The sequence below is a fragment of the Salvelinus sp. IW2-2015 genome, linkage group LG23 (genome assembly GCF_002910315.2).
Source record: "Salvelinus sp. IW2-2015 linkage group LG23, ASM291031v2, whole genome shotgun sequence".
NCBI classification, from domain to species: domain Eukaryota; kingdom Metazoa; phylum Chordata; class Actinopteri; order Salmoniformes; family Salmonidae; genus Salvelinus; species Salvelinus sp. IW2-2015.
The window spans coordinates 37,761,530-37,788,807 of record NC_036863.1 but is presented as its reverse complement, the minus strand read 5'-3'; the positions used below and the strand labels follow the sequence as shown (position 1 = coordinate 37,788,807).

At 42.7% G+C, this 27,278-nt stretch overlaps 1 protein-coding gene across 1 annotated transcript; it reads right to left on the bottom strand.

Annotated features, from left to right (window-relative positions):
* Nucleotides 1-2,894: 2,894 nt before the first annotated feature.
* Nucleotides 2,895-25,495, bottom strand: LOC111950372 (ribosomal protein S6 kinase alpha-4-like). Its single transcript, XM_023967901.2, is given in 19 exon segments — nt 2,895-3,587; nt 7,101-7,264; nt 10,650-10,818; nt 10,910-11,101; nt 11,424-11,594; nt 11,866-11,959; nt 12,226-12,359; nt 13,636-13,761; nt 13,842-14,003; nt 14,141-14,291; nt 21,208-21,311; nt 21,439-21,519; nt 21,646-21,753; nt 21,922-21,950; nt 21,953-22,036; nt 22,209-22,359; nt 22,476-22,543; nt 23,486-23,557; nt 25,171-25,495. Coding segments are annotated over 19 exon segments (2,379 nt in total). The 5' UTR covers nt 25,268-25,495; the 3' UTR covers nt 2,895-3,365.
* Between the last annotated feature and the right edge of the window lie 1,783 nt (nt 25,496-27,278).

Here is a 27,278-nt window from a genome sequence, read left to right as displayed (position 1 = left end):
GATCATTTTGTTATTTATCAAGCTATTTAACTGCCAGTGTCGAAGTGGACTCTCACTGCAGTGACAGGAAGATGCAAGCGAGCGAATGTGTGACTGTGTAATTGTGTGTGTGCCCACAGCTGTGGCTGCATTTACACAGACAGCCCAATTCTGATATGTTTTCCACTAATTGGTCTTTTGACCAATAACAGATCTTTTCCCGTCAGATATTTTTCCCGAGCTGATCTGATTGGTCAAAATACCAATTAGTGAAAAAGAAAACAAATTGAATTGGGCAGCCTATGTAAACTGCAGTCTCTGAGTCCGATGTCTCAGCTCTACTCAGATTTTGACTGTTGCAATAATAGTGTATTGCGTAAATGTCATTGAGTGAGAGGCGGAGAGCGGTAAAGGGGTAGAGGGACAGACACAGAGGATCACTCTTACCTCCTCGTGGCAGCTGGCTAATGCAGTATTCAGCAAGCCATCTCCCAAAGCAGAAGGACACTGACACTGCCACCCCGCACTTGCTGTATGGAGACACACACACATTCCTTCCTTGTTTCCCCTCTGCGCCAGCAACACATCAGTCAATGTGACTAGTGCTTGGAGTTACAAATGAGCACTCACCACCAGTGACCTTGCATGCGGACACCCTCTTCGCCTCTACAGTCACATGATTTCTGGTTTGGCTCTTTCTACCCCCTACGACAGGAACTACTTGGGCTCCATATAGTACATGCTGGTGATGGAATGTTACCTCATCGAGTCCTATGGTGCGCAGAGGTCATCTTTAGTTTTAACAGGAGTTGTCGRAAAGCAAGTTACATTTTGACGGTACATCTGCCATGAAATCAACCTCACTGCATTGACTGACTCGGGTAGAGCTGCCCTTCTCTACTGTTCCTTATTTAAAAGCTTGGTGGAGGAATGCGAGACGAAGTCTGTATGTGTGGTCTGTTCGCAGGGCTTTCGGGTCTGCCAAGAGTTTGTGTGTATCTGTGTGAAAGGGCTGGTGTATCTGCTCACGTATACATTTCATCCATTCCAGTGTGTGTGTTCTCCACCGAAKGCAGGCTCAGGCCTCTTGGGGCACTTCCAAGGCTGCAGATTGTAATTGATGGAATGGTTTTGATTTAGCGTTCCATCTGTGTCATGCTCAATATATCACAATTTCCTATGCAAATGATCCACTCAAGGATCGTTTTGATTAATGGCACAATGAGTCWCATTATAGCCATTGGTTTTCAATGGCTCATTGTGCCTGTTGGCCTGGTACTGGTAAGCAGCCTACTGTCCCCTGCTGGCAGCGTAATAATACTACAGGCCATTTCTGTCAACTCTCAATAATACAATTGATAATGTATGTCACACATATTTCCTGGATCCACAAAATTAATWCCAAGACCGTTGAATTTAAAAACATTAAATGGTCATCATACTAAATTGATGTCTGAGACTAGTAACACAGACTACGAGCAGATAGAGAAAAGTCATTTATTTTGCTCCAGAMTGAAGTGTTCTTGACCCAAACCAAGCATCACAAGCTATCGTGACATAGGGAATCTCAACGTCATGATATGCTTTGAAGAAAGAATTGAAAATGTTGGGCAAAATAGGACGGCAAAACATGAAGTGGGTAGTAGCTCATTAAAAAAAGTCAAATTCATAACATTAAAAAAASACAACACACGACATCAACAGCCAAACAATAGCATTGTGACAAAAGCTCCCGACAAAATAATGTTTAGGAGTAACTAATAAAAGATGTGATCAAAACAATTATTTACTACAGTAACTTGCAATAATACTTTACCTGAAGACTAATAAGAGCACATCCAATCCCCAGAACCAGTCACGCCGCACGCACACACACACGCACATGACAACCATTACCACAGCATTATAAAAACACATGACATGTAATAAATACTMAAATAAGCACTGTTTAAATCTGAAATAAGTATCGCTGATTAAAATGACTACATTTGTGTGATATCCAGGTACAAATCAAATCAACAGTCAATATATTCCGGTAAAAAAAGTGATTAGTAAATGATCAGTGTAACTGACATTCAATGATCAAACACCTAAACGTCTACAAAAACACTAACCTCTAAATCAGGGTGACAATATTTACTCACAGTAAAAAATAATTCATTTTTTTTCATTTGGCCCTTCGCACAATATAATGAAAAGTTGCCCTGCTCAGAAATGTACATCATAAGCCTTAGGGCACTGTGTATGGGACTATGGTATCAAATCAGAATGTCTATCACCAAGTGTTCCATCTCCCGGTCTTCCCTGTCAGAATCATGATGGTTGTTAATGAAGCACACTTATGCATACAGAACAATGGATGCCGTTATTTGATTCGCAGGTGAACTTCAGCGAACCAGTTAACTATGCAGACAGACACCAACGTCGATAGAAGGCTGATATCTCAAGCCAAAGGAAATGATTCTACCGGTCCTGTAAATTGGCAGTATGTGACTAGAACCATTGGGTTACAAAGACAGCGTCCCATGGACTGGGACCATCCSGCAAGGTCAAAGTTCATTTGAACAGCTGTCCAACATTCTTAATCTCAACCACATCRTTAAAAACAGCGAGACTTCCAACAGACTCCCAACCACTGCCTCTCCGTTTTGCCACGCGATGAGCACTGTGTATCGATCCATAAGTGCTCTGTTGTAGAGSCCATGACCTCCCTGTGTATATATGGCTTGTGCTCATTCATGGCTCTGCATTTCCCCCTTTAGGACTCTCACTCCGCTTTTCTCTGACTCGTTCTACGACAGGGCTCCTTACCTCAGGTACTGACAACATGCAAAACGTCAGCATWATCTCCAACTGCGTGCTCATCGTCACCCTGCTAAAAAAGTGACTGAAAACTTCATAAGTATGATCTTAAAGCCGAMGAAAATGTCTTCCATAACTTACCATACTGATGTAAAGCCTCTGACCGGAATTTAGAAAACAATAGTCTAAAGCTTTGTTCCATTCAAGAAATGACACGTTAGTTCATTTCTTGAGAAAAGGTACGAGATGGGACAAGCTACTGCAGTGTACTGCAGCTGGTATAAATACATACAAAGTCCTTGCATCATTACGATAATACAAAATGCCATTCAGCATATTCTTTCAAAGGAAACAGGGACGTGAACCCTTTTGTTTCATCTTAAGTATTGGACTAGTCTTAGTTTGTTCATAAATAAGATCTTAGMATTTGGAGATTCTATATGACTTTGGACTTAGAGGGGATATAACAAATCRAATCATCTCTGGTCTTTCAGAGCCAGTATTCCAATCTGTCATAGCTGAATTAATGTGCTTTATTCTCCTAACTCCATTCCTCCCACTCCTCTTGCTCCCCTCCTCGGCTGCTAGCTCTTTTCTAGCTTCGGGGGCAGAGTTTGGTGTGGTGGCTGTGTTTTTAGGTTTGTTGTAGMGGCAGAGGCAGCYGAGGAAGATGACGAGGAGGAGGAAGAGGAGCTCCGTCGAGTCTCCACACCTGTACTTGTCATCTTGAGCTTGCGTCGCTTTGCAAGGGGGGCGTTGTCGACACTCTTCAGAAAGAAGCCCTCCCTCTTCCCCTTGTTGAAGGCCTAATGGAGAGGATGTACATAGAATAAGTAGGCTATATTATTGTATTACATTGCACATACACCTCCATTATATACTCAGTGGACAGTCTATTAGGTACACCCCATTGTTCACGAAAACGCTTCGCTCCTACAGACAGTGAGTCACGTGGCCGTGGCTTGCTATATAAAAATCAGGCAGACAGGCATCAAGGCATTCAGTTACTGATCGATTGAACGTTGGAATGGGCAAAAAGACTGACCTAAGCGACTGAGCGTGGTATGATCATCGATGCCATGTGCGCCAGTTCTAGTATATCAGAAACGGCCGGCCACCTGGGATTTTCACGCACGACAGTGTCTAGGGTTAATCGAGAATCGGGCGACAAACAAAAAACATTGAGTCAGCGGCAGTTCTGTGGGCAAAAACAGCTCGTTGATGAGAGGTGAAAAGAGAATGGCAAGAAGCTAACAGGTGGGCCACAAACAGGCAAATAACTGCCCAGTACAACAGTGGTGTGCCAAACGGCATCTTAGACTGCACAACTCGTCAGTCCTTGTCATGGATGGGCTATTGCAGTAGACGAGAGAAAAAAAGCATCTCCAGTGGGCACGCAATCACAAACTTTACAATTGAGTGAAAAAACACATTGCCTGGTCTGACGAATCCGGGTTCCTGTTGCGTCATGCTGATGGCAGAGTCAGGATTTTTACGTAAGCAGCATGAGTCCATGGCTCCATCCTGCCTAGTGTCAACAGTACAGGCTGGTGGCGGTGGTGTAACGGTGGGAGGAATGTTTGGTCCCTTGATACCAATTGAGCAATGTTTCAATTCCCCTGAAGAATTCCGGATGTTCTGGAGGCAAAGGGGGCTCCGACCCAGTACTAGATGGTGTACCTAATAAACTGGCCACTAAGTGTATTTCTCTATTGTCGTTACATTGCACATACCATTTATTATATTAATATATCTTATAGTCATATTGTGTTGTTAGGCCKGAGACTAAGTCAATATATCCTCCAAAAACCAGCTTCGAGGGAATGATCACTTTTACATGGGTTACCAACACATTCAAATATTGATTGACATACTTGTCATTAAAAATGTTATTTTGATGAATTTATTCATACTATTTCATCCTTCCATGAGTTATAGTTCCAACGCAAATCTAGGGTTGATACCCAAGTTGGCTGGTCGCTCATTCTATCGGTTAGGTTGCCAGAGACCCAGTCCTGAAGTTTCTACTCCACATCTATGGTCGTTCATTCTATCGGTTAGGTTGCCAGAGACCCAGTCCTGAAGTTTCTACTCCACATCTATGGTCGTTCATTCTAAATGTTCCCAATGGGGCTAACAGTCACGTCAAACATTGCACCAGATTAAATCGAACATTTTCTCCATTTGCGCTTCTTTAAGCTGCTTAAGTGACATTTACTTGGATACATCATAACAATGAGCTAATGATGCGCGATTTCGCCTGGCATAGAAAAAATGGCTCTTTTGCAAGGACACTTTAGTGGAGCTAGCCAACTACACAGCTAACAATGATTCAAACTGTTGGAAAGACAGCAAAATAGCTGCATTTCATTTGACCTGTTTTTCTATTGACATTTCTCTGCATATACAGTACCAGTCAGAAGTTTGGACATCTACTCATTTAAGGGTTTTTAATTTTGACTATTTTCTACATTGTGGAATAATAGTGAAGAATCAAAACTATGAAATATCACATTTGGAATCATGGAGTAACCAAAAAAGTGTTAAACAAATCAAAATATATTTATATTTGAGATTTTCAAAGTAGCCACCTTTGCCTTGATGACAGCTTTGCGCACTCTTGGCATTCTTCAACCAGCTTCATGAGGTAGTCACTTGGAAGCATTTCAATTAACAGGTGTGCCTTGTTTAAAGTCAATTTGTGGAATTTATTTCCTTCTTAATGTTTGAGCCAATCAGTTGTGTTATGACATGGTAGGGTGGGGTGGGTATATAGAAGATAGCTCTATTTGTAAAAGACCAAGTCCATATTAATGGCAAGAACAGCTCAATAAGCAAAGAGAAACAACAGTCCATCATTACTTTAAGACATTGAAAGTCAGTCAATCTTGGAAAATTTCAAGAACTTTGAAAGTTTCTTCAAGTGCAGTCGCAAAAACCATCAAGCGCTATAATGAAACTGGCTCTCATGAGCCGCCACAGAAAAGGTAGACCAGAGTTTCCTCTGCTGCAGAGGATAGTTCATTAGAGTTACCAGCCTCAGAAATTGCAGCCCAAATAAATGCTTCAGAGTTCAAGTAACAGACACATCTCAACATCAACTGTTCAGAGGAGACTGCGTGAATCAGGACTTCATTGGTCGAATGCGCAAAGAACCACTACTAAAGGACACCAATAAGAAGAAGAGGCTTGGGTCAAGAAACATGAGCAATGGACATTAGACAGTGGAAATCTGTCCTTTGATCTGATGAGTCCAAATTAGCGATTTTTGGTTCCAACCTCCATGTCTTTGTGAGACACAGAATAGCTGAGCGGATGATCTCTGCATGTATAGTTCCCACCGTGAAGCATGGAGGAGGAGGTGTTATGGTGCTTTGCTGGTGACACTGTCTGTGATTTATTTAGAATTCAAGGCACACTTAACCAGCATGGCTACCACTGTCATCAAGGCAAAGGGTGACCACTTTGAAGAATCGCAAATATAAAATAGATTTTGATTTGTTAAACACTCTTTTGGTTACTACATGATTCCATATGTGTTATTTCATAGTTTTGATGTCTTCACYATTATTCTACAATGAAGAAAATAGTAAAAAATAAAGAAAAACCCTTGAGTGAGTAGGTGTGTCCAAACTTTTGACTGGTACTGTACCTATAAAAACAATATACCAATTCATGATTTCGACTGGCTGAGAGAAGCTGCCTGTCTGTCTGGTCCCTACACATTCATTACTGTGTGGGACAGCTGGAGATCGAATTTCAATATTGAAACATTGCTGAAAAAGTCAGAGACAGATGGCAAGGTTTATACACGTCTCTGCTGTTGAAAATCAATTGCTAGTCTAAAAGAAATGGAAGATAATGTCTAGATTATTTTTTACAGTGGAGATCTAGTTGATAAATTGCCTGGCTGGGCTGATGACAGTGGATTGATTGCACAGGGAGATGGAACAGTAGATAGGCATTCCAACATCATASCCTTAGCCGGTGGTAACTTGTGGAACAGCTGGGACACGGTTTTAACCAATGAGCATCCAGGATTAGACCCACCCGTTGTATAAATACTCATATTTTTTTCACTATATTTTTTTATTGAATACGGTTTTTATAAATGTTGCACTGTTAGAGAGAAGAGCTTGCGAGTAAACACTTCATTGTACAATACGCAGTACTCTGCAAATGCCAAATTGACTTTGATTTGGTTAGGGAGAGTAGGAACAATTAAATCAAAAAGTTAAAAAGGAACACAAGGAATGCAACTACTTTTCCCGCACTGGAATTGAGTAAAAAAAAAAAAAAGAGATTAAGAGTTCCATTACCTTGTAGGTGGCGTTGACATAGGAGCGGACGATGGGGCCACTGGACTCGAGCACATCTGGGGTGCAGAGGGGGGTGGAGGATACGATGGCCCCGCCCTGCAGCCAGCTGTTCTCTCTCAGAGCAGACAGCTTGAGACGCCGCTCTGGATCCACCGTCAGCAGCCCTGAACACAAACAGGGAGGGGGGGTTGGTTTAGAAGATTTAGGGAAGGAGAGCAAAAATGAGAGGTGGGACAGGGAGGGGTAAGGAAGGGTAGGGAGGGGCAGAGAAAACAAGACGATAAGGGAGTGACGGATAAAGGGATTTCATTATTTTTAAATATACAGTCGTATGAAAAAGTTTGGGCACCCCTCTGAGGCTGCATAATAATTTACTCTGTCGTCACAGAAAATGATCACAGTGGCATGCCATTCATTTTCTAATAAAAGCTGCGTACTGGGGTATTGTCTAGACAAAGATTTTAGTGTAAGCAATATTAAGTTGTATGAAATTAAATCAGATGTGAAAAATAGGCTATGCAAAAATGTGGGCACCCTTGTCATTCTGTTGATTTGAATACCTGTAAACTACTTAGCACTGAATAATTGGAACACACACAATTGGTTTGGTGAGCTCATTAAGCCTTGAACTTCATAGACAAGTGCATCCAATCATTGAGAAAAGGTATTTAAGGTGGCCAATTGCAAGTCGTTGTTCTCTGACTCTCCTCTGAAGAGTGCACATGGGGCCTCAAAACAACTCTCAAATAACCTGAAAACAAAGATTATTCAACATTATGGTTTAGAGGAAGGCTACGAAAAGCTATCGCAGAGATTTAAGCTGTCAGTGTCCACTGTGAGGAAACATAGTGAGGAAATGGAAGACCACAGGCACAGTTCTTGTTAAGGCCATAAGTGCAGGCCAAGTAAAATATCGGAGAGGCAAAGGCGAAGGATGGTGAGAACGGTCAAAAACAGCCCACAGACCACCTCCAAAGACCTACAACATCATCTTGCTGCAGATGGTGTCACTGTGCATCGTTCAACAATTCAGCGCACTTTGCACAAGGAAGAAGCTGTATGGGAGAGCCTTTTCTGCACACACGCCACAAACAGAGTCGCTTGAGGTATGCAAACGCACATTTGGACAAGCCAGCTTCATTTTGAATAAGGTGCTGTGGACTGATGAAACAAAGATTGAGTTATTTGGTCATAACAAGGGACGTTATGCATGGCGGCAAAAGAACACAGCGTTCCAAGAAAAACACTTGCTACCCACAGTAAAATTTGGTGGGGGTTCCATCATGCTGGGGGCTGTGTGGCCAGTGCCGGTACTGGGAATCTTGTTAAAGTTGAGGTCGCATGGATTCCACTCAATATCAGCAGATTCTTGGGAATAATGTTGAAGAATCAGTCACAAAGTTGAAGTTACGCCGGCGCTGGATATTTCAACAAGACGACCCAAAACAATGCTCAAAATCTACCCGGCATTTATGCAGAGGACAAGTACAATGTTCTGGATGGCCATCCCAGTCCCCAGACCTGAATATCATTGAGAATCTGTGGGATGATTTGAAGCGGGGTCCATGCTCGCAACCATCAAACCACCTAACTGAACTGGAGATGTTTTGTAAGGAGGAATGGTCCAAAATACCTTATCCAGAATCCAGACACTCATTAGAGGCTATGGAAGCGTCTAGAGGCTGTTATTTTAGCAAAAGGAGGCTCTACTAAATATTGATGTGATTTTCTATTGGGGTACCAAATTTATGCACCTGTCTAATTTGTTTTGATGCATATTGCACATTTTCTGTTAATCCAATAAACCTAATTTCACTATTGAAATATTACTGTGTCCATCAGTTATTTGATAGATCAAAATGAAATTGCTGATCCAAAACACCCAATTATTTATAAATGGAAATTGTCAGGGGTGCCAAACTTTTTCATACGACTGTGTGTGTGTGTGTGTGTGTGTGTGTGTGTGTGTGTGTGTGTGTGTGTGATATATATATATATATATATATATATATATAATGTGGCTTCAGAAGTATTTAGACTCCTTGACTTTTTCCACATTGTTAGGTTACAACCTTATCCTAAAATTATAATAAATGTATAAATAAATAAATACATCTACACACAATACCCCTAATGACAAAGCAAAAACAAGTAGACATTTTGCTAATTTATTCTAAATTGAAAACAGAAATATCACATTTACATTAGTATTTCAGACCCTTTACTCAGTACTTTGTTGAAGCACCTTTGGCAGCAATTACATCCTCGAGTCTTCTTGGTTATGACACTACAAGCTTGGCACATCTGTATTTGGGAGTGTTTCTCCCATCCTTCTCTGCAGATCCTCTCAAGCTCTGTCAGGTTGGATGGGGAGCGTCACTGCACAGCTATTTTCAGGTCTCGCCAAAGATGTTCAATCGGGTTCAAGTCCGGGCTCTGGCTGGTCACTCAAGGACATTCAGAGACTTGTCCCGAAGCCACTCCTGCATTGTCCCGTTGGAAGGTGAACCTTCACCCCAGTCTGAGGTCCTGAGCTCTCTGGAGCAGGTTTTTATCAAGCATCTCTGTACTTTGCTCCATTCATCTTTGCCTTGATCCCTGACTAGTCTCCCAGTCCCTGCCGCTGAAAAACACCCCCAGAGCATGATGCTGCCACCACCACGCTTCACCGTAGGGATGATGCCAGGTTTCCTCCAGATGTGACGCTTGGCATTCAGACCAAAGAGTTGAATCGTGGTYTCATCAGACCAGAGAATCTTGTTTCTCATGGTCAGAGTTCTTATGGTGCCTGAGGAGTGGCTTCYGTCTGGCCACTCTACCATAAAGGCCTGATTGGTGGAGTGCTGCAGAGATGGTTGTCCATCTGGAAGGTTCTCCCATCTCTGTCAGTGACCATCAGGTTCTTGATCACCTCACTGACCAGGCCCTTCTCCCCCAATTGCTCAATTTGGCCRGGCGGCCAGCTCTAGGAAGAGTCTTGGTGGCTCCTAACTTCTTCCATTTAAGAATGATGGAGGCCACTGTGTTYTTGGGTACCTTCAATGCTGCAGAATTTTTTTGGTAACCTTCCCCAGATCTGTGCCTCGTCACAATCCTGTCTAAGAGCTCTACGGACGACTCCTCATTTTTGCTCTGACATGCACTGTCAACTGTGGGACCTTATATAGACAGGYGTGTGCCTTTGCAAATCATGTCSAATCAATTGAATTTACCACAGGTGGACTCCAATCAAGTTGTAGAAACATCTCAAGGATGATTTATGGAAACAGGACGCACCTGAGCTCAATTTTGAGTCTCATAGCAAAAGGTCTGAATACTTCTGTAAAAATCTCTGAAAACCTAATTTCGCTTTGTCATTGTGTGTAGATTGCTGAGGATTTAATTTAAAAAAAATGTTTTTAATCCATTTTAGAATAAGGTTGTAACATAACAAAATGATGAAAAAGTCAAGGGGTCTGAACACTTTTCTGTATGTAGTGGAAAACAGATGGAAAAAAGTATGAATTGCCTCAATGTCAATGAGTGAATAAGGAGGGATGCACAACACACCTTTCACAAGCTCTTTAGCCTCGTCTGATACACCCTTCCAAGCCTCTCCAGCCAATGAGAAGTCACCCTCTTTAATCTTATGCATGATGTCGGCAGCATAAGATGAGGTCATCCCCGCCCGCTGCTGCTGCTCACTCTGAAAGGGCACCTGTCCTGACAGCATGGTGTACTGCCAGAGAAAAACACAAACATCATCAATAACATAACGATAATTCGTTTTACTAATGACACATTACAGAGTCAGTTAGTAGTGTAAGTACCAGGATGACCCCAAGGCTCCAGAGGTCGCAGGCCTGGTCGTAACCGGTGCTGTGGAAGAGCTCAGGAGCYGCGTACTGCAGTGTAAAGCAGGGAGTCTGCAGGGGTGCACTGCCCGCAGGGCACAGCCGGGCAAAACCAAAATCTATCACCTTGAGCACCGAGTCCTCCCCCTCGTCTGCAAACAGCACATTCTGCCAGGCGGAGAGAGAGCGAGAGCAGTGAGTGGGTAGTGCAGGAMCAACGGCGTCAACAGAAGGTTACATTCATTGGCTGATGTAATGGAGCAACAAATGTCAATTTATTTCACCCTGAACCAACAAAATAAAATAGGCCATGCTTAGTGGTTTTTACAGCATTGCTAAACACCTTGATCTCATTACACTCACTGCCTGCAAAATGTGGTCGGTGTAATATTGCAGCTATTTCAATGTGTGACTTCTTCCTGGCCATATATTTCTATAGATTCTAGAATATATTCAGACTCCCTCTCTGTGAGTCAGTCTGTTGGCCCACCTCTGGTTTGAGGTCTCTGTGCACCACTCCAGCCTCGTGCATGAAGCCGACAGCTGACACCAGGCTCCTGAGAAGCTGACTGGCCTCTGCCTCCCCAAACAATTTCTTCCTCTTGATCCTCTCCAGCAGCTCCCCCCCACGCAGCAGCTCCATCACCAGGTATGTATGGAACTGAGAGAGGGAGGAAGAGACAGGGGTGATTGAGAGGGAGATGGGAGAAGAGAGAGAGAAGATTAAGGTTGTGTCTGTGATGAGAAAATTGTTTATTGCTGCATGATTGCTTAAGTTTCCCAATATATTCCCCAAATGTCAAACATTATTGTGATTCGAGTCCTGCCACCTTGTAAGTAAACACAGCCAATGAGAAGAGAAAGAACACCTGACAGTTTTGTCAGTGCTTGAGTGTGTGTCTGCTGATGGCATTTCTACCATCATTGTGTACCTGATCAGTGTAGACCTCGTGCAGTTTGACAATGTTGGGGTGAGCCTCACACTGCCTGAGGGCAGCAATCTCCCTCTGAGTGTTTACTTCCATTCTAACGAGACAGAGAGTGACACAGGAGACAGAGAGAGACAGAGAGACAGACAGCCAGAGAGACAGACAGACAGAGTTCAAAGGCATTCATGCACTAAAGGTCAACAACACAAACCACCTCAGTGCACCAAACAGGTATGGTAATGCATTGGAATAGAATATATTAAAACACAGCAGCGTGAAGTGTGTAATTCATCATGCTGGTGTAACAATGACACATTGCATTAGTGCGTGACAGTCTCTCAGCCAGCGCCACGCCCGGCTCACCTGCGGCTGATGATCTTGACGGCGTACTCATGGCCGCTCTGGTGGTGTCGACACTTCCTGCACACAGAGAAGCTGCCCTCGCCCAGGGGCGCCCCCTGCAGGCACAGCTCATACAGCTGGAAGAATGTCGAGTCCTGCAGAGGACAAGAGAGAGGGAAGTCAAGTACAAACTACACAGGAAACTGTGGAATGTGTCAAAATGTGCTCCACTGCAGGAAATGTCCAAATCCTACCCTTGCTAAATGTGAAAATGTTGCACATAGATTTTTTTTTACTAATGAAGCACAGGTTGAGCTCATGTCAAACAGTGTTGTACATAAGACCCTCTCTGGATACATTCCAGTGATAGTGATTTGTCAAACGCCTATTTTCCAGTGGCAATTGACGACACAATAACTGACTGAATAGACCCAGAAAAAAAAAAAAATGTTTCCCCCCCCCATTTCGGTTGATGAAAACGAGATGAAATTATCTCTGTGACTAAAATATGACTAGTAAGTGAACTGGAAAAAACATTTGTACAGAGATTGAGAGCTTTTTAGTGTTATTTGTTTTGTTCAATCAAAAGCATGACATTAGCAGAATTGTAAAGGCTTTCTCAATGCAATGTTGCAATTCTGTTATTGGTGGGAAATAAATACCATGCTCAGGTCATTCATGATTCACCTCTCTGCCCGGCAACCGTTATCCAATCTGGCAACACAAATCATTGCTGCAAATAAGGCACACGCCGTGGCTACTCTCCCGGTGGTACAAGCTCCCGGTAGAAAAAGGGGCGATGTTTGGAGCCATCTTGTCAATTCAAACAAGACCGAATGMAACGTTTCCACAGCGTTCGCACCCACAAGTCGACAGGGAATAAAATTCTACCAACTTCAAGAGACATCTGATAACTCAGATAACAGATTGATAATCCTAGCTAGATAGGTTGAAGCAATCTATTAGACCAGTACTGATGACAGAACTTTCATTACAGTATAGCTACAGTATGTCAAGGGGTGGGATTTTTATCTGCTGCAGAGTAATGTGTTCTTCTGCCAACTTGGCTGTTGGGTAGAGAATCATGCGATAGGATGTTGTGCAGAARAATATGTYGGTAGGACAAGGCTATGTATGTTTGTGCRCATGGAAGTCAGTGATTTGTGTTTACTATAGGTTAATGAGGCACAAAAAAATGAATAAGTGACTAAAATKAAAGGATTTAGTTGACTAAAACGGCCCASTGTTTATCATTTTGACAATAACTAGACTAAATAATTATTCAAATGACAAAAATGTGACTAAGACAATGATATTTTATACAAAATGACTAAGACTAAATAAAAAATTAAAGGAAGTGCCAACATTAACACCGATACAGTCACCGAACCTCTTGTCTATCCTGAGGCCATGAGAGGACTAGTTCCATACCGCTAACATAGCACTGCGACGAACAGTGGCTGAGCCTGGCCGGTCTGCTCCCATCTGGCCCTCCATGAAGTCACCCATCACCACGTTCTTGTTGAACAGAATGGAGGGAGCAACGAAGGAGTAGCCCTGAAATGGAAGACAAGAGTCTTGTGTATGTAGGGTGTTTTTCTGTGACAGTGGAAGCACACAATGTGTATTTAACGTACCTGGAACAGGCGGTCAGTGCTTGGTGGGGTGCTGGCTGGAGAATAGACAGGATTCATGCCAGTGAACTCCTCAGCAAAGTTCCCTGTATCCAGCTCGCTCCTGATCTCTGGTTTGAATGGGCTGACTACCTTCTTCTCAGCAAGGTCTGACCAACTGAGACCCTATGAATATAGAGCAATTGGAGGAGAATGGTGAGCAGAGTGTGTGTGTGTGTGTGTGTGTGTGTGTATGAGCATGTTGGGAGAGAGAGAAGGAGATGGGCCTAGAGACAGAGAGCGGCAGGAGAGAAGAGGAGCACCTTGAAGAAGGCATGACTCTTGATGTCCTCGGCCCCTCGTGGCCCCGAGCCTAGTCTCTTGTGGGGGTCTTTAACCAATAGCTTCCTCAGCAGGTCCTGAGCCACGACTCCGATCATAGAGGGGAATGGCGGCTCGCAGCGTAAGATACGCCTGAGAGGAGGGCAGGAGGGGGCGGGCCGAAGAARAGAAACAGGGAAGAGCAATCACTTTGCCTTCAGTGCCTTCAGAAAGTATTCATASCCCTTGACTTACTCCATATTTTGTTGTTACAGCCTGATTCAAAATGGATTCAATAACCATCTACACACAATACCCCACAATGACAAAGTGAAAATGAAATGCAGAATTTTTTTTTTTTTTTTAATTATCCCTTTGCTGAGACTCCAAATTGATCTCAGGTACATCTCATTTCCTTTGAACATCTTTAAGATGTCACTACAACTTGATTGGAGTCCACCTGTGGCCAACAACTGTTTGGACATGATTTAGAAAGAAACCCACCTGTCTATATAAAGTCCCACAGTTGACAGTGTATATCAGAGCAGTCCAAGGAACTGTCCGTAGATCCCCAATTGTGACGAGGCATATCTGGCAAAGGGTTTAAAACCATTTCTAGAGTGTTGAACATTTCCAAGAGCACAGTGATCTCCTTGGAAAACATACGGAACTACCCAGACTCTGCCTAGAGCTGACCGTCCGACCAAACTGAGCATCAGGGCAAGAAGGACGTCGGTCAGGGAGGTGACAAAGAACCCAATGACAATTCTGACAGAACTACAGAGTTCCTTGGTTGAAATTGGAGAACCTACCAGGACAACAGTCTCTACAGCACTTCACAAAACTGGGCGTTAAGGGAAAGTTGCCAGACAGAAGCCACTCCTGAGAAAAAAAGCCTGACGGCATGCCTGGAGTTTGCAAAAAGGCAAGTGAAAGACAGATCATAAGGCATAAGATTCTGCGGTCTAATGAGACAAAAATGTTACTCTTTRGACAGAATGCAAAGCGCCATGTCTGGAGAAAACTAGGCACAGCTCATCACCCATCTAACACCATCCCTACCGTGAAGCAAGACTGGTAAGGAGAGAAGGAACAATGAAAGAAGTCAAATACAGGCAAGTCCTTGATGAGAGCCTGCTTCAAAGTGCAAATGACCTGTAGGAATGCTCAACCGGTGTCGCTCATTCAGCCGAAATAAACTTTCAATCAGTTCTCCCCATTAAGCAACGAGTCGGAGTCAGAGGCCGACTCCATTACCAGCAGTATTAGACTTAAAAATAATCATCCAGCGATCATACACTGTTTACCAGGGGGCAGAGCTACCGAAGTTAAGGCTAATYTGAAGATGGTGCTGGCTAAGGCTAAAACTGGTGAGTGTAGAGAGTACAGGGATATTGTTATCCACGTCGGGACCAACGATGTTAGGATGAAACAGTCAGAGGTCACCAAGCGCAACATAGCTTCAGCGTGTAAATCAGCTAGAAAGTTGTGTCGGCATTGAGTAATTGTCTCTGGCCCCCTCCCAGTTAGGGGCAGTGATGAGCTCTACAACACAGTCTCACAACTCAATCGCTGGTGGAAAACTGTTTTATGCCCCTCCCAAAAGATAGAATTTGTAGATAATTGGCCCTCTTTCTGGGACTCAACCGCAAACAGGACCAAGCCTGACCTGCTGAGGAGTGACGGACTCTATCCTAGCTGGAGGGGTGCTCTCATCTTATCTACGAACATAGASAGGGCTCTAACTCCTCTAGCTCCACAATGAGATCAGGTGCAGGCCATACAGCAGACTGTTAGCCAGCCTGCCAGCTTAGTGGAGTCTGCCACTCGCACARTCAGTGTAGTCAGCTCAGCAATCCCCATTGAGACCGTGTCTGTGCCTCAATCTAGGTTAGGCAAAACTAAACATGGCGGTGTTCGCCTTAACAATCTCACTGGAATAAAGACCTCCTCCAATCCGGTCATTATTGAAAGAGATTGTGATACCTCACATCTCAAAATAGGGCTACTTAAATGTTAGATCCCTCACTTCCAAGGCAGTTATAGTCAATTAACTTATCACTGATCATAATCTTGATGTGATTGGCCTGACTGAAACATGGCTTAAGCCTGATGAATTTACTGTGTTAAATGAGGCCTCTCCTCCTGGTTACACTAGCGACCATATCCCCCACGCATCCCGCAAAGGCAAAGGTGTTGCTAACATTTACGAAACAAAATGTCATTTTTGTTTTCCCAATAAAACTTTAAAAAACACAGCGTTTTCATCTTTTGAGCTTCTAGTCATGAAATCTATGCAGCCTACGCAATCACTTTTTATAGCTACTGTTTACAGGCGTCCTAGGCCGTACTATTGTTTGTACAGATGAACGTGGTACCTTCAGGCGTTTGGAAATTGCTCCCAAGGATGAACCAGACTTGTGGAGGTCTACAATTATTTTTCTGCTGATTTCTTTTGATTTTCCCATGATGTCAAGCAAAGAGGCACTGAGTTTGAAGGTAGGCCTTGAAATACATCCACAGGTACACCTACAATTGACTCAAATGATGTCAATTAGCCTATCAGAAGCTTCTAAAGCCATGACATAATTTTCTGGAATTTTCCAAGCTGTTTAAAGGCACAGTCAACTTAGTGTATGTAAACTTCTGACCCACTGGAATTGTGATACAGTGAATTATAAGTTAAATAATCTGTCTGTAAACAATTGTTGGGAAAATTACTTGTGTCGTGCACAAAGTAGATGCCCTAACCGACTTGACAAAACATTAGTTTGTTAACAAGAAATTTGTGGAGTGGTTGAAAAACGAGTTTTAATGACTCCAACCTAAGTGTATGTAAACTTCCGACTTCAACTGTACATAACATTGCAAAAATCAGAAACTTTGTCTAAAAATGATGCAGAAAAATGTATCCATGCTCTTGTCACTTCTAGATTAGACTACTGCAATGMTCTATTTTCCGGCTACCCGGATAAAGCACTAAATAAACTTCAGCTAGTGCTAAACATGGCTGCTAGAATCTTGACTAAAACCCCCMAAAATTATCATATTACTCCAGTGCTAGCCTCTCTACACTGGCTTCCTGTTAAGGCTAGGGCTGATGTCAAGGTTTTACTGCTAACTTACAAAGCATTACATGGRCTTGCTCATATCCATCTTCCCAATTTGGTCCTGCCGTACATACCTACACATACGCTATGGTCACAAGACGCAGGCCTCCTTATTGTCCCTAGAATTTCTAAGAAAACACCTGGAGGCAGGGCTTTCTCCTATAGAGCTCCATTTTTATGGAATGGCCTACCTATCCATGTGAGAGACGCCGATTCAGTCTCGACCTTTAAGTCTTTATTGAAGACTCATCTCTTCAGTAGGTCCTATGATTGAGTGTAGTCTGGCCCGGGGGTGTGAAGGTGAACGGAAAGGCACTGGAGCGATGAACCACCCTTGTTGTCTCTGCCTGGCCGGTTCCCCTCTCTCCACTGGGATTCTCTGCCTCTAACCCTATTACGGGGGCTGAGTCACTGGCTTACTGGAGGGGTGTGTCACTTGAGTGGGTTGGTCAACTGGCAGCTTCATTAAATTGTACCCGCAAAACACCAGTTTCAACGTCAACAGTGAAGAGGAGTCTCCGGGATGCTGGCCTTCTAGGCAGARTTGCAAAGAAAAAGCCATATCTCAGGCTGGCCAATAAAAAGAAAAGATTAAGATGGGCAAAAGAACAGAGACACTGGACAGAGGAACTCTGCCTAGGAGGCCAGCATCCCGGAGTCGCCTCTTCACTGATGACGTTGAGACTGGTGTTTTGCGGGTACTATTTAATAAAGCTGCCAGTTGAGGACTTGTGAGGCGTCTGTTTCTCAAACTAGACACTCTAATGTACTTGTCCTCTTGCTCAGTTGTGCACCGGGGCCTCCCACTCCTCTTTCTATTCTGGTTATAGCCAGTTTGCGCTGTTCTGTGAAGGGAGTAGTACACAACATTGTACGAGATCTTCAGTTTCTTGGCAATTTCTCGCATGGAATAGCCTTCATTTCTCAGAACAAGAATAGACTGACGAGTTTCAGAAGAAAGGTCTTTGTTTCTGGCCATTCTGAGCATGTAATCGAACCCAAAAATGCTGATGCTGCAGATACTCAATTAGTCTAAAGAAGGCCAGTTTTATTGCTCTTTAATCAGGACAACAGTTTTCAGCTATGCTAACATAATTGCAAAAGGGTTCTCTAATGATCAATTAGCCTTTTAAAATGATAAACTTGGATTAGCTAACACAATTTGCCATTGGAACACAGGCGTGATGGTGCTGATAATGGGCCTCTGTACGCCTATGTAGATATTCCATTAAAAATCTGCCGTTTCCAGCTACAAGTCATTTACAACATTTACAATGTCTACATTGTATTCTGATCAATTTTATGTCATTTTAAAAATGGGCAAACATTTTTTGCTTTTCTTAAATAACAAAAAAGACATTTCTAAGTGACCCCAAACTTTTGAACAATAGTGTATGTTGAAAACGTTTTTGGGAGATGCGATGGATCATTGGGATCATTCAATATTCCCTTTTGTTGTTCAGTGAAAAGCTCCCATGTGAAGAGTCAACTAATTTAATTAAAGTTCAATTCGTAACTAAATTGTTTTCTTTATTTCTATTGGAAGTTAATACATTTGCAATTATGTCTACTTATAAGGTAAAAGGTTTATGTTTGGCTCCATATGATATGGTAAATATATTCAATGCAAAAAACATGTACAATTATATGGTATTAATATAATTTGCATATATTTCCGTTAATTCCCATATATTCCATTAATTTCCAAGGAAAGCTCCACCTCTGAATATCCTCCAAAATGTGCAACCCACTTGAATCACATTGAAAATCTGAGGAAAGGCTTGAAGATTGCAGTTTACTGCCGCTCTCAATCTAACAACAGCGCTTGAGAAAATCTGCAAGGAAGAATGGAAGACAATCCCCAAATCCATATGTGCAAAGCTGATACAGACAAACCCAAGACGTCCTTAAAGCTGTAATTGTCGCCAATGGTGCTTCTACAAAATATTGACTCAGGGTGTGAATACTTACAGTACCAGTCTAAAGTTTGGACACACCTACTCACTCAAGGGTGTTTATTTTTTACTATGTTCTACATTGTAGAATAATAGTGAAGACATAAAAACTATCAACACATATGAATCATGTAGTAACCAAAAAGTGTTAAACAAATCAAAATATATTTAGATTTTAGATTCTTCAAAGTAGCCACCCTTTATGACAGCTTTGCACACTCTTGGCATTCTCTCAACCAGCTTCACCTGGAACGCTTTCCAACAGTCTTGAAGAGTTCCACATATGCTGAGTACTCGTTGGCTGCTTTTCCTTCACTATTCGGTCCAACTCATCCACAAACTATCACATTGAGTTGAGGTCGGGAGATTGTGGAGGCCAGGTCATCTGAGCAGTACTCCATCACTCTCCTTCTTGGTCAAATAGCCCTTACACAGCCTAGACGTGTGTTGGGTCATTGTCCTATTGAAAAACAAAATTAGAGGTGGGACTAAGTACAAACCAGATGGGAGAAGGAGTATCGCAGCAGAATGCTGTGGTGGCCATGCTGGTTAAGTGTGCCTTGAATTTAAAAAATCACAGACAGTGTTACCAGCAAAGCACACTCACACCTCCTCCTTTATGCTTCACGGTGGGAACCACACATGCAGAGATCATCCGCTCACTTAGTCTACRTCTCACAAAGACACGGCGGTTGGAACTAAAAATCTCTAATTTGGACTCATTAGACCAAAGGACAGATTTCCACGGTCTAATGTCCATTGCTCGTGTTTCTTGGCCCAAGTCTCTTCTTCTTATTGGTGTACATTAGTAGTGGTTTCTTTGAAGCAATTCAACCATGAAGGCCTGATTCACGCAGTCTCCTCTGAACAGTTGATGTTGAGATGTGTCTGTTACTTGAACTCTGAAGCATTTAATTGGGCTGCAATTTCTGAGGCTGGTAACTCTAATGAACGTATCCTCTGCAGCAGAGGTAACTCTGGGTCTTCCTTTCCTGTGGCAGTCATCATAGCTCTTGATGGTTTTTGCGACTGCACTTGAAGAAACATTCAAAGTTCTTGAAATGTTCTAGATTGACTGACCTTCATGTCTTAAAGTAATGATGGAGTGTCGTTTCTCTTTGCTTATTTGAGCTGTTCTTGCCCTAATATGAACTTGGTCTTTTACCAAATACGTCTATCTTCTGTATACCACCCTTACCTTGTCACAACAAATGATTGGCTCAAACGCATTAAGGAAAGAAATTCCACAAATTAACTTTTAACAAGGCACAACTGTTAATTGAAATGCATTCTAGGTSAGTACCGCATGAAGCTGGTTGAGAGAATGCCAAGAGTGTTCAAAGCTGTCATCAAGGCAAAGGGTCTACTTAGAAGAATCTGAAATATAAAATACATTTGGTTACTACATGATTCCATATGTGTTATTTCATAGTTTTGATGTCTTCACTAATATTCTACAATGTAGAAARCAGTAAAAGAAAGAAAAACCCTTCAATGAGTAAGTGTGTCAACTTTTGACTGGTACTGTATGTAAATGAGATATTTCTGCATTTCATTTTCAATAAAATGTGCAARAATGTCTAAACATGCTTTGACTTGRTCATTATGGGGTAGTGTGTGTAGATGGGAGAGAAATCCATTTTGAATTCAGGCTGTAACACTACAAAATGTGGAATAAGGCGTATGAATACTTGCTGAAGGCACTGTGTGAACACAGCCCTCATTACAAGACAACCATTATGGCCATACAGAACATGATTGAAAAGAAACAGCTTACCAGAATGTCTAATTAGGCTGCAGGCTTTATGTTACACATAGGACGCAGCACAACTCATTTATTTGTTATTGTATTCAGACAGCGAGATAAAGAGAGGGAGAAAGAAGCCACCGTTGCAATAGATGTCATTATTTTGATAAGTAGCCGGGGGCCACGGGCAATGATGAAAGAGTTGGATGGAACCATGGTGTGTGTGTGAGGAGGGGTGGATGACACACAGCACTCACTTGGACACCTCACTCTGGGAGTTCCTCTCCCCCTCCAGTGTGAATGGGGACGCCCCCGTCAGCAATTCAAACATCAGGATACCCAAACTCCACCAATCTACCGACTGGGGTGGGCAGGAGAAAAGGGTCAAAAGGAAGAATGAAAAAAATACATTTGTGTTCTACAGTAATTGATGTCTAATGAACCGCCGTAGCTCATAGCCATGCTCCGRRTGATGGGTTAACTCTTACCTTTCCATGACCAGACTTCCCCCTGATGATCTCTGGAGCCATGTACTCTATGGTGCCACAGAACGAATACGTCCTTTCCTTCTGTAGTGGGGGGAAATAAAAACACACGTCTCAGTCTGTAGTGACAAGAATATATGCATGGATGGATGCACAGATTGCGTCCACACAAATATAGGCATCAATGAAAGGTCTTCCTTTTTGTCGTACCTCCTCCTCCAGGAACTCTTTGCTGAGCCCAAAATCTGTCAGCACCAAATGTCCCTCGCTGTCCAATAGGATGTTCTCCAACTTTATGTCCCGGTACACGATGCCTAGCTGTAACACATCATACCGAGCAAGAAGTTACATACACAGGATAACATAACATGAACAGATAAGAGCGGATATCCAGCCTAAATTTGATCATGTAAGAGGACCACAGATACAATTAAGGAATGGAATATCAGCAAGGTACGTAAAGGACAGAAAGGCTCGATAACATACCTTGTGGAGGTGCTCCAGAGCCAGGATAACTCCCCGATGTAGATCCGCACCTCTTCCTCAGAGAAGTGATCCCGCTGGTACAAGTGTGTGAACATCTCCCCTCCGCTCACATAGTCTATACACAGACAGATACAGATAACACTTGAATAGACAAGCAAAAAAAAAAAAAAAAAAAAAAAAACACACAGGCAGAAACCCAGTATACACACACAGAGACACAGTTTCAGCACTTCCACAGTCATTAGTCAGAGAGTTCCACGTATAGGTTTGTTTGATCCAGCGCTCACCCAGGATGAGATGGAGCTTGGTCTGGGTCTGGAAGGCGTAGTGCAGTGTGACCAGGAACGGGGACTGGCGGATGTGCTCCAGCACCTGTCTCTCTGTACGCGTGTGCTCCGCTGTCTTCGCCTTCTGAACAATGGCTGCTTTCTTCAGCACCTGAGACGTTATCATCAACAGGTAGGTCAACCCGTCCATGAATTCTCCCCACATCAGACAATGTCAACGCTTTGGGTTGTCTTTGGACCAAWGTCAAAGACGATACAGAGACTCACCTTCATGGCATACAGCTTCCCTTCATCGTGACCACTGTTCTTTCTGACCAGAAACACTTTCCCGTAGGCTAGACAGAGACAGAGAGGAAAGGTTGGAAACATTTATCACATTTGATTGGAGCCCCTACCACCCATCCTACCACCCACCACATTTACAACCTTAACTTTTCATTCTAAATGTTCCACAAAAAAAYAGACAGCAAAATTAAGTTATCCAGGTCTCCAATAATACTATGGCGCTATCCYGATTGGTAAAGTGGTCTAAGGCACTGCATCTCAGTAAAAGAGGCGTCACTACAGTCCCTGGTTCGAATCCAGGCTGTATCACATCTGGCCGTGATTGGGGGTCCCATAGGACGGTGCACAATTTGCCCAGCGTCGTCTGGGTTTGGCCGGGGTAGGCCGTCATTGTAAATAAGAATTTGAGCTTAACTGACTTGCCTAATTAAATAAAGGTTCAATTTAAAAAGTATAAATATATACACTGAGTATAAAAAAACATTATGAACACCTGCTCTTCCCATGACAGACTGACCAGGTGAATCCAGGTTAARGCTATGATCCCTTATTGATGTCACTTGTTAAATTCACTTMAAATCAGTGTAGAGGAAGGGGAGGAGACGGGYTAAAGAAGGATGTTTAAGCTTTGAGACATGGATTGTGTATCTGTGCCATTCAGACGGTGAATGGGCAAGACAAAAGATTTAAGTCCCTTTGAACGGGGTATGCTTGTAGGTGCCAGGCACACCGGTTTGTGTCAAGAACTACAACACTGCTGGGTTTTTCACACTCAACAGTTTCCCGTGTATATCAAGAACGGTCCACCAACTAAAGGACATCCAGCCAGCTTGACACAACTGTGGGAAGTATTAGAGTCAACATGGGCCAGCATCCCTCGTGGAACGCTTTCGGGGGGCTTGGAGTGCAACTCAATATTAGGAAGGCATTTCTAATGTTTGGTATAGTCAGTTYATAAGCAATCGACCCAAGATCGGAGCAGTGAGCCTCACCTCCTGTGCCCAAGACTTTGAGAAGCTCRAAGTTCTCCATGCCCACTCTCTCAGAATGGCCTGTGAGGTTCGCTGGCGGGGGGAGAGTACAGTATTAGTGTTTGCACGCACACAACACACGTTCACGCAGGCAGGCAGGCACACACACACACATACACAATCAATCAAGTTTATTTTATATAGCCCTTCGTACATCAGCTAATATCTCTAAGTGCTGTACAGAAACCCAGCCTAAAACCCCAAACAGCAAGCAATGCAGGTGTAGAAGCACGGTGGCTRGGAAAAACTCCCTAGAAAGGCCAAAACCTAGGAAGAAACCTAGAGAGGAACCAGGCTATGAGGGGTGGCCAGTCCTCTTCTGGCTGTGCCGGGTGGAGATTATAACAGAACATGGCCAAGATGTTCAAACATATACACACACACACACACACACAGGAAACATAGCAGAGCACAGTAAACTGAATATTTTGTGACAACACAACAAACATGATTGACGGTCTGCTTCTATTCGTCCATGGCTGTGTTCCCAGGTGTCATGGTTCCCTGAGACACCACCACTCACCAAAATATAGCACATCAATCTGCACCTGAAGACAACTGAACACAGCTTGAACATACACTACTACTTCTGCTATTGCTGTGTCAGTCAAGGTCAGGATGCAATTGTGTCAGGAAACAGATATTGATCCACACAGAATTACAGAAACTCCAAACAATCACTTTTAACTCCAAACAGCTTACATAGAGCCCTAGCACAATAGCTAAATTACAGAAGGCAATATTTACCCAATGTGTACCACATCTTGAAATCCTTTGGCAGATTCAAATAATCAATTATGAAACAGTGCAGAGCTAGATTGCCTGATTAATCAGACTGTGCTACACAACTGAATTGGTATGCAGTCAAACAGGAGTGCAAAATCGTGGACATGTTCTTTACAAAGCTAGAATGTTTAATAAAATGACGTTTGAACTTACTCTACTGTTGGACTATCAACTGCTAGAAATGTAAGACAAAATATCCCCAGGAAAGTATTATTAAACTGACTTCGCAACCCAGGTCTGTGTGGTGATCAAGATGTGCCTTCGGTCATAAGCAAACACGTGCACAAGACAGAAGTGCATGCATACTAACCAAAGTCTCACGGGTGTTTGTGGTTTTGTGCATGTGCCAGGTGATAGAAATTTAAACTACAGTACTGGTGCTCTAGTCTAAAAAGTTGTATAAACAATACTTTCCTGTGGATATAATCTCCACCCGGGAAACAGCCAGAAGAGGACTGGCCACCCCTCATAGCCTGGTTCCTCTCTAGGTTTCTTCCTAGGTTTTGGCCTTTCTAGGGAGTTTTTCCCAGCCACCGTGCTTCTACACCTGCATTGCTTGCTGTTTGGGGTTTTAGGCTGGGTTTCTGTACAGCACTTCGAGATATTAGCTGATGTAGGAAGGGCTATATAAAATAAACTTGATAAACTTGATTGATACTTTGTCTAAAATGTAGAGCAGCTGAAGGACCAACCTTACAGACAAGCAGTAGAGTAAGTTCAAATGTAATTGCACTAAACATTCTGGCTTGTAAGGGACATTCCACTATTTTGTACTCCTATGTTTCAGACTGTATACCAATTCCATTGTGTAGCAGTCTGATTAATCAGGCAAAGCGCTAGTTACGTTGATGGTTACTTACCATTGGTAATCTCATGTTTGACAGTGCAGGCTTTTCTCCGGATCCCTGTATCRGAGTCATCGCTGCTACTACTACTATCCGAGCCGTCCCCAGACATATCAAATATTTATTTGGCTACTCTTCAAATTAAATAAACCGATTTAGCAATATTCGTATGTGTGTTCTATAACCTAAGACGCACCAGATGTGATGTATAGTCAGAGAAAAAGAAAAGATGCGCCTTATACGATTTCATTTGGGGGCTTTTGTATGTATTGTGATCATGGTTGTGTTGTTGTGTTTTCTAAACAATATCATTGCTGCACTAAATCCCCTAGACATCCTGCTGTTCCGCCTAATCTTCAGGCACACATTGATTTCMACTACACGACAATGATGATCGTCTGAGTCAGAAATCACAAAGCAAGGCTTTACTTGTACACTTGTACTGAAGGGCAAATACTATCACCGTCTACCAAATATAACTGTAATAATCAACCAGTTGTCGTCAATCTCTAGCTAGCTAACGAACTGTGCCMATAAAGAGGATGTTGTTGTTTCCTATTACGACAGACAGACTGCTGCTGATCTCTCTATCACTGACCTGGTTACAATGTAGCGCCGATCTGACCAGACAGCGTTAAGCTGGCTACATAGTARCCTATCTCTTGCTTGCTASCTACCTTTTGCAACAATATATTTTGACAAACTGAAACTAGCTAGTCATTTGTAGYAAAGCAGTAAGAAACAATTACAACTAACTTCAGTAATACCACAACGCCAACGCTATGTAAATGCTCGCTAACTTCACCACCTAGCTRGCTATCTTGTCAGAGATAGCTAGCCTGCCTGCTGACAATCGGTTCATTTTAATTTCATAGCAAGCTTACTGTTGATAGCATGTCGCGAATAGGTTTTTTATCCGGTTTCGTCCGGATAGGATGTGACTCGCGCTTAAGATATGCCCCTTATGTGTCCAATTCATTTGACAACAATGACTGAAAAAATAGCTACCGGTAGGTTAGCTATCTAGCTAGTTGATGTTATGGCTGGGATTYCGTAGTACGGAAGCCGCAATGTTAMAGCTTTTATAACTTTTGGAGATACCTGTTAGACCTCTGAAGTTGGTTTCTGCAGCAGGTGACATTTTTGCTGATATTAATGAGGATGATTATTATTATTTTATATTGATGAATTATCAGCTATTATTTTTTATTTAACCTTTATTTAACTAGGCAAGTCAGTTAAAGAACAAATTCTTATTTACGATGACGGCCTACCCCGGCCAAACCCGGAGAACGCTGGGCCAATTGTGGCAGCCCTATGGTACTCCTAATCACGGCCTGGATCATAGTTAATTATAATTACTCAGTMATTTTATCTAGTAGGCCTACACCTAATTATTTCCACTTGTTTAATCTTATTCCATATAATGTTGGTTGTATTTCTGGTTTGCATAATAAACCACATATACTGTATGTGAACAGTACATTTRCCCCTTCTCCACATACATTTTTGTCATTTAGCACAGGGTTTCCCGAACACTGTCCCCCYGGGTGCACGTTTTGGATTTTGCCCCAGCACTACACAGCTGATTAAAATGAAGCTTTGCTTATTTGAATCAGCTGTGTAGTGCTAAGGCAAAAACCAAAACACTCTTATCCAGTGTTACATTTGCATACTTTTTAAAAGATATATAGATTATTTCTTATTATTTTGCACTGCTCCCCCTTGAGAATCGAGCCCACAACTCTGGCATTGCAAGTAGCATGCTCTACCAACTGAGCCACACGGGACTTCATGGCCTTCCTGTATGACGACTGCTGGGGCAGCAGTTGGAGTATTATCCCTGCGATTAGCAGAGTTGTGAAGGGTGTCAGGACAGAGGACACAGACTCACAGCTTTCATTGCATTACTGACATCAATCATCATCTTCATAATCCTATTCCTCCCACTGACTGACACTTAGAGAGGTGAGGAGGGGTTTAGTGAAAGGCAGAGAAAGAATGAAATGGTAAAGGGAAGCTGGTCAACAACAAAAAAATTACAGACAAAATGACAGAACGCCACAAAGCAATTAAAAGTGGTAAACTTTAATAGATTCTCTGTCATAATAGTTCTGTAATAC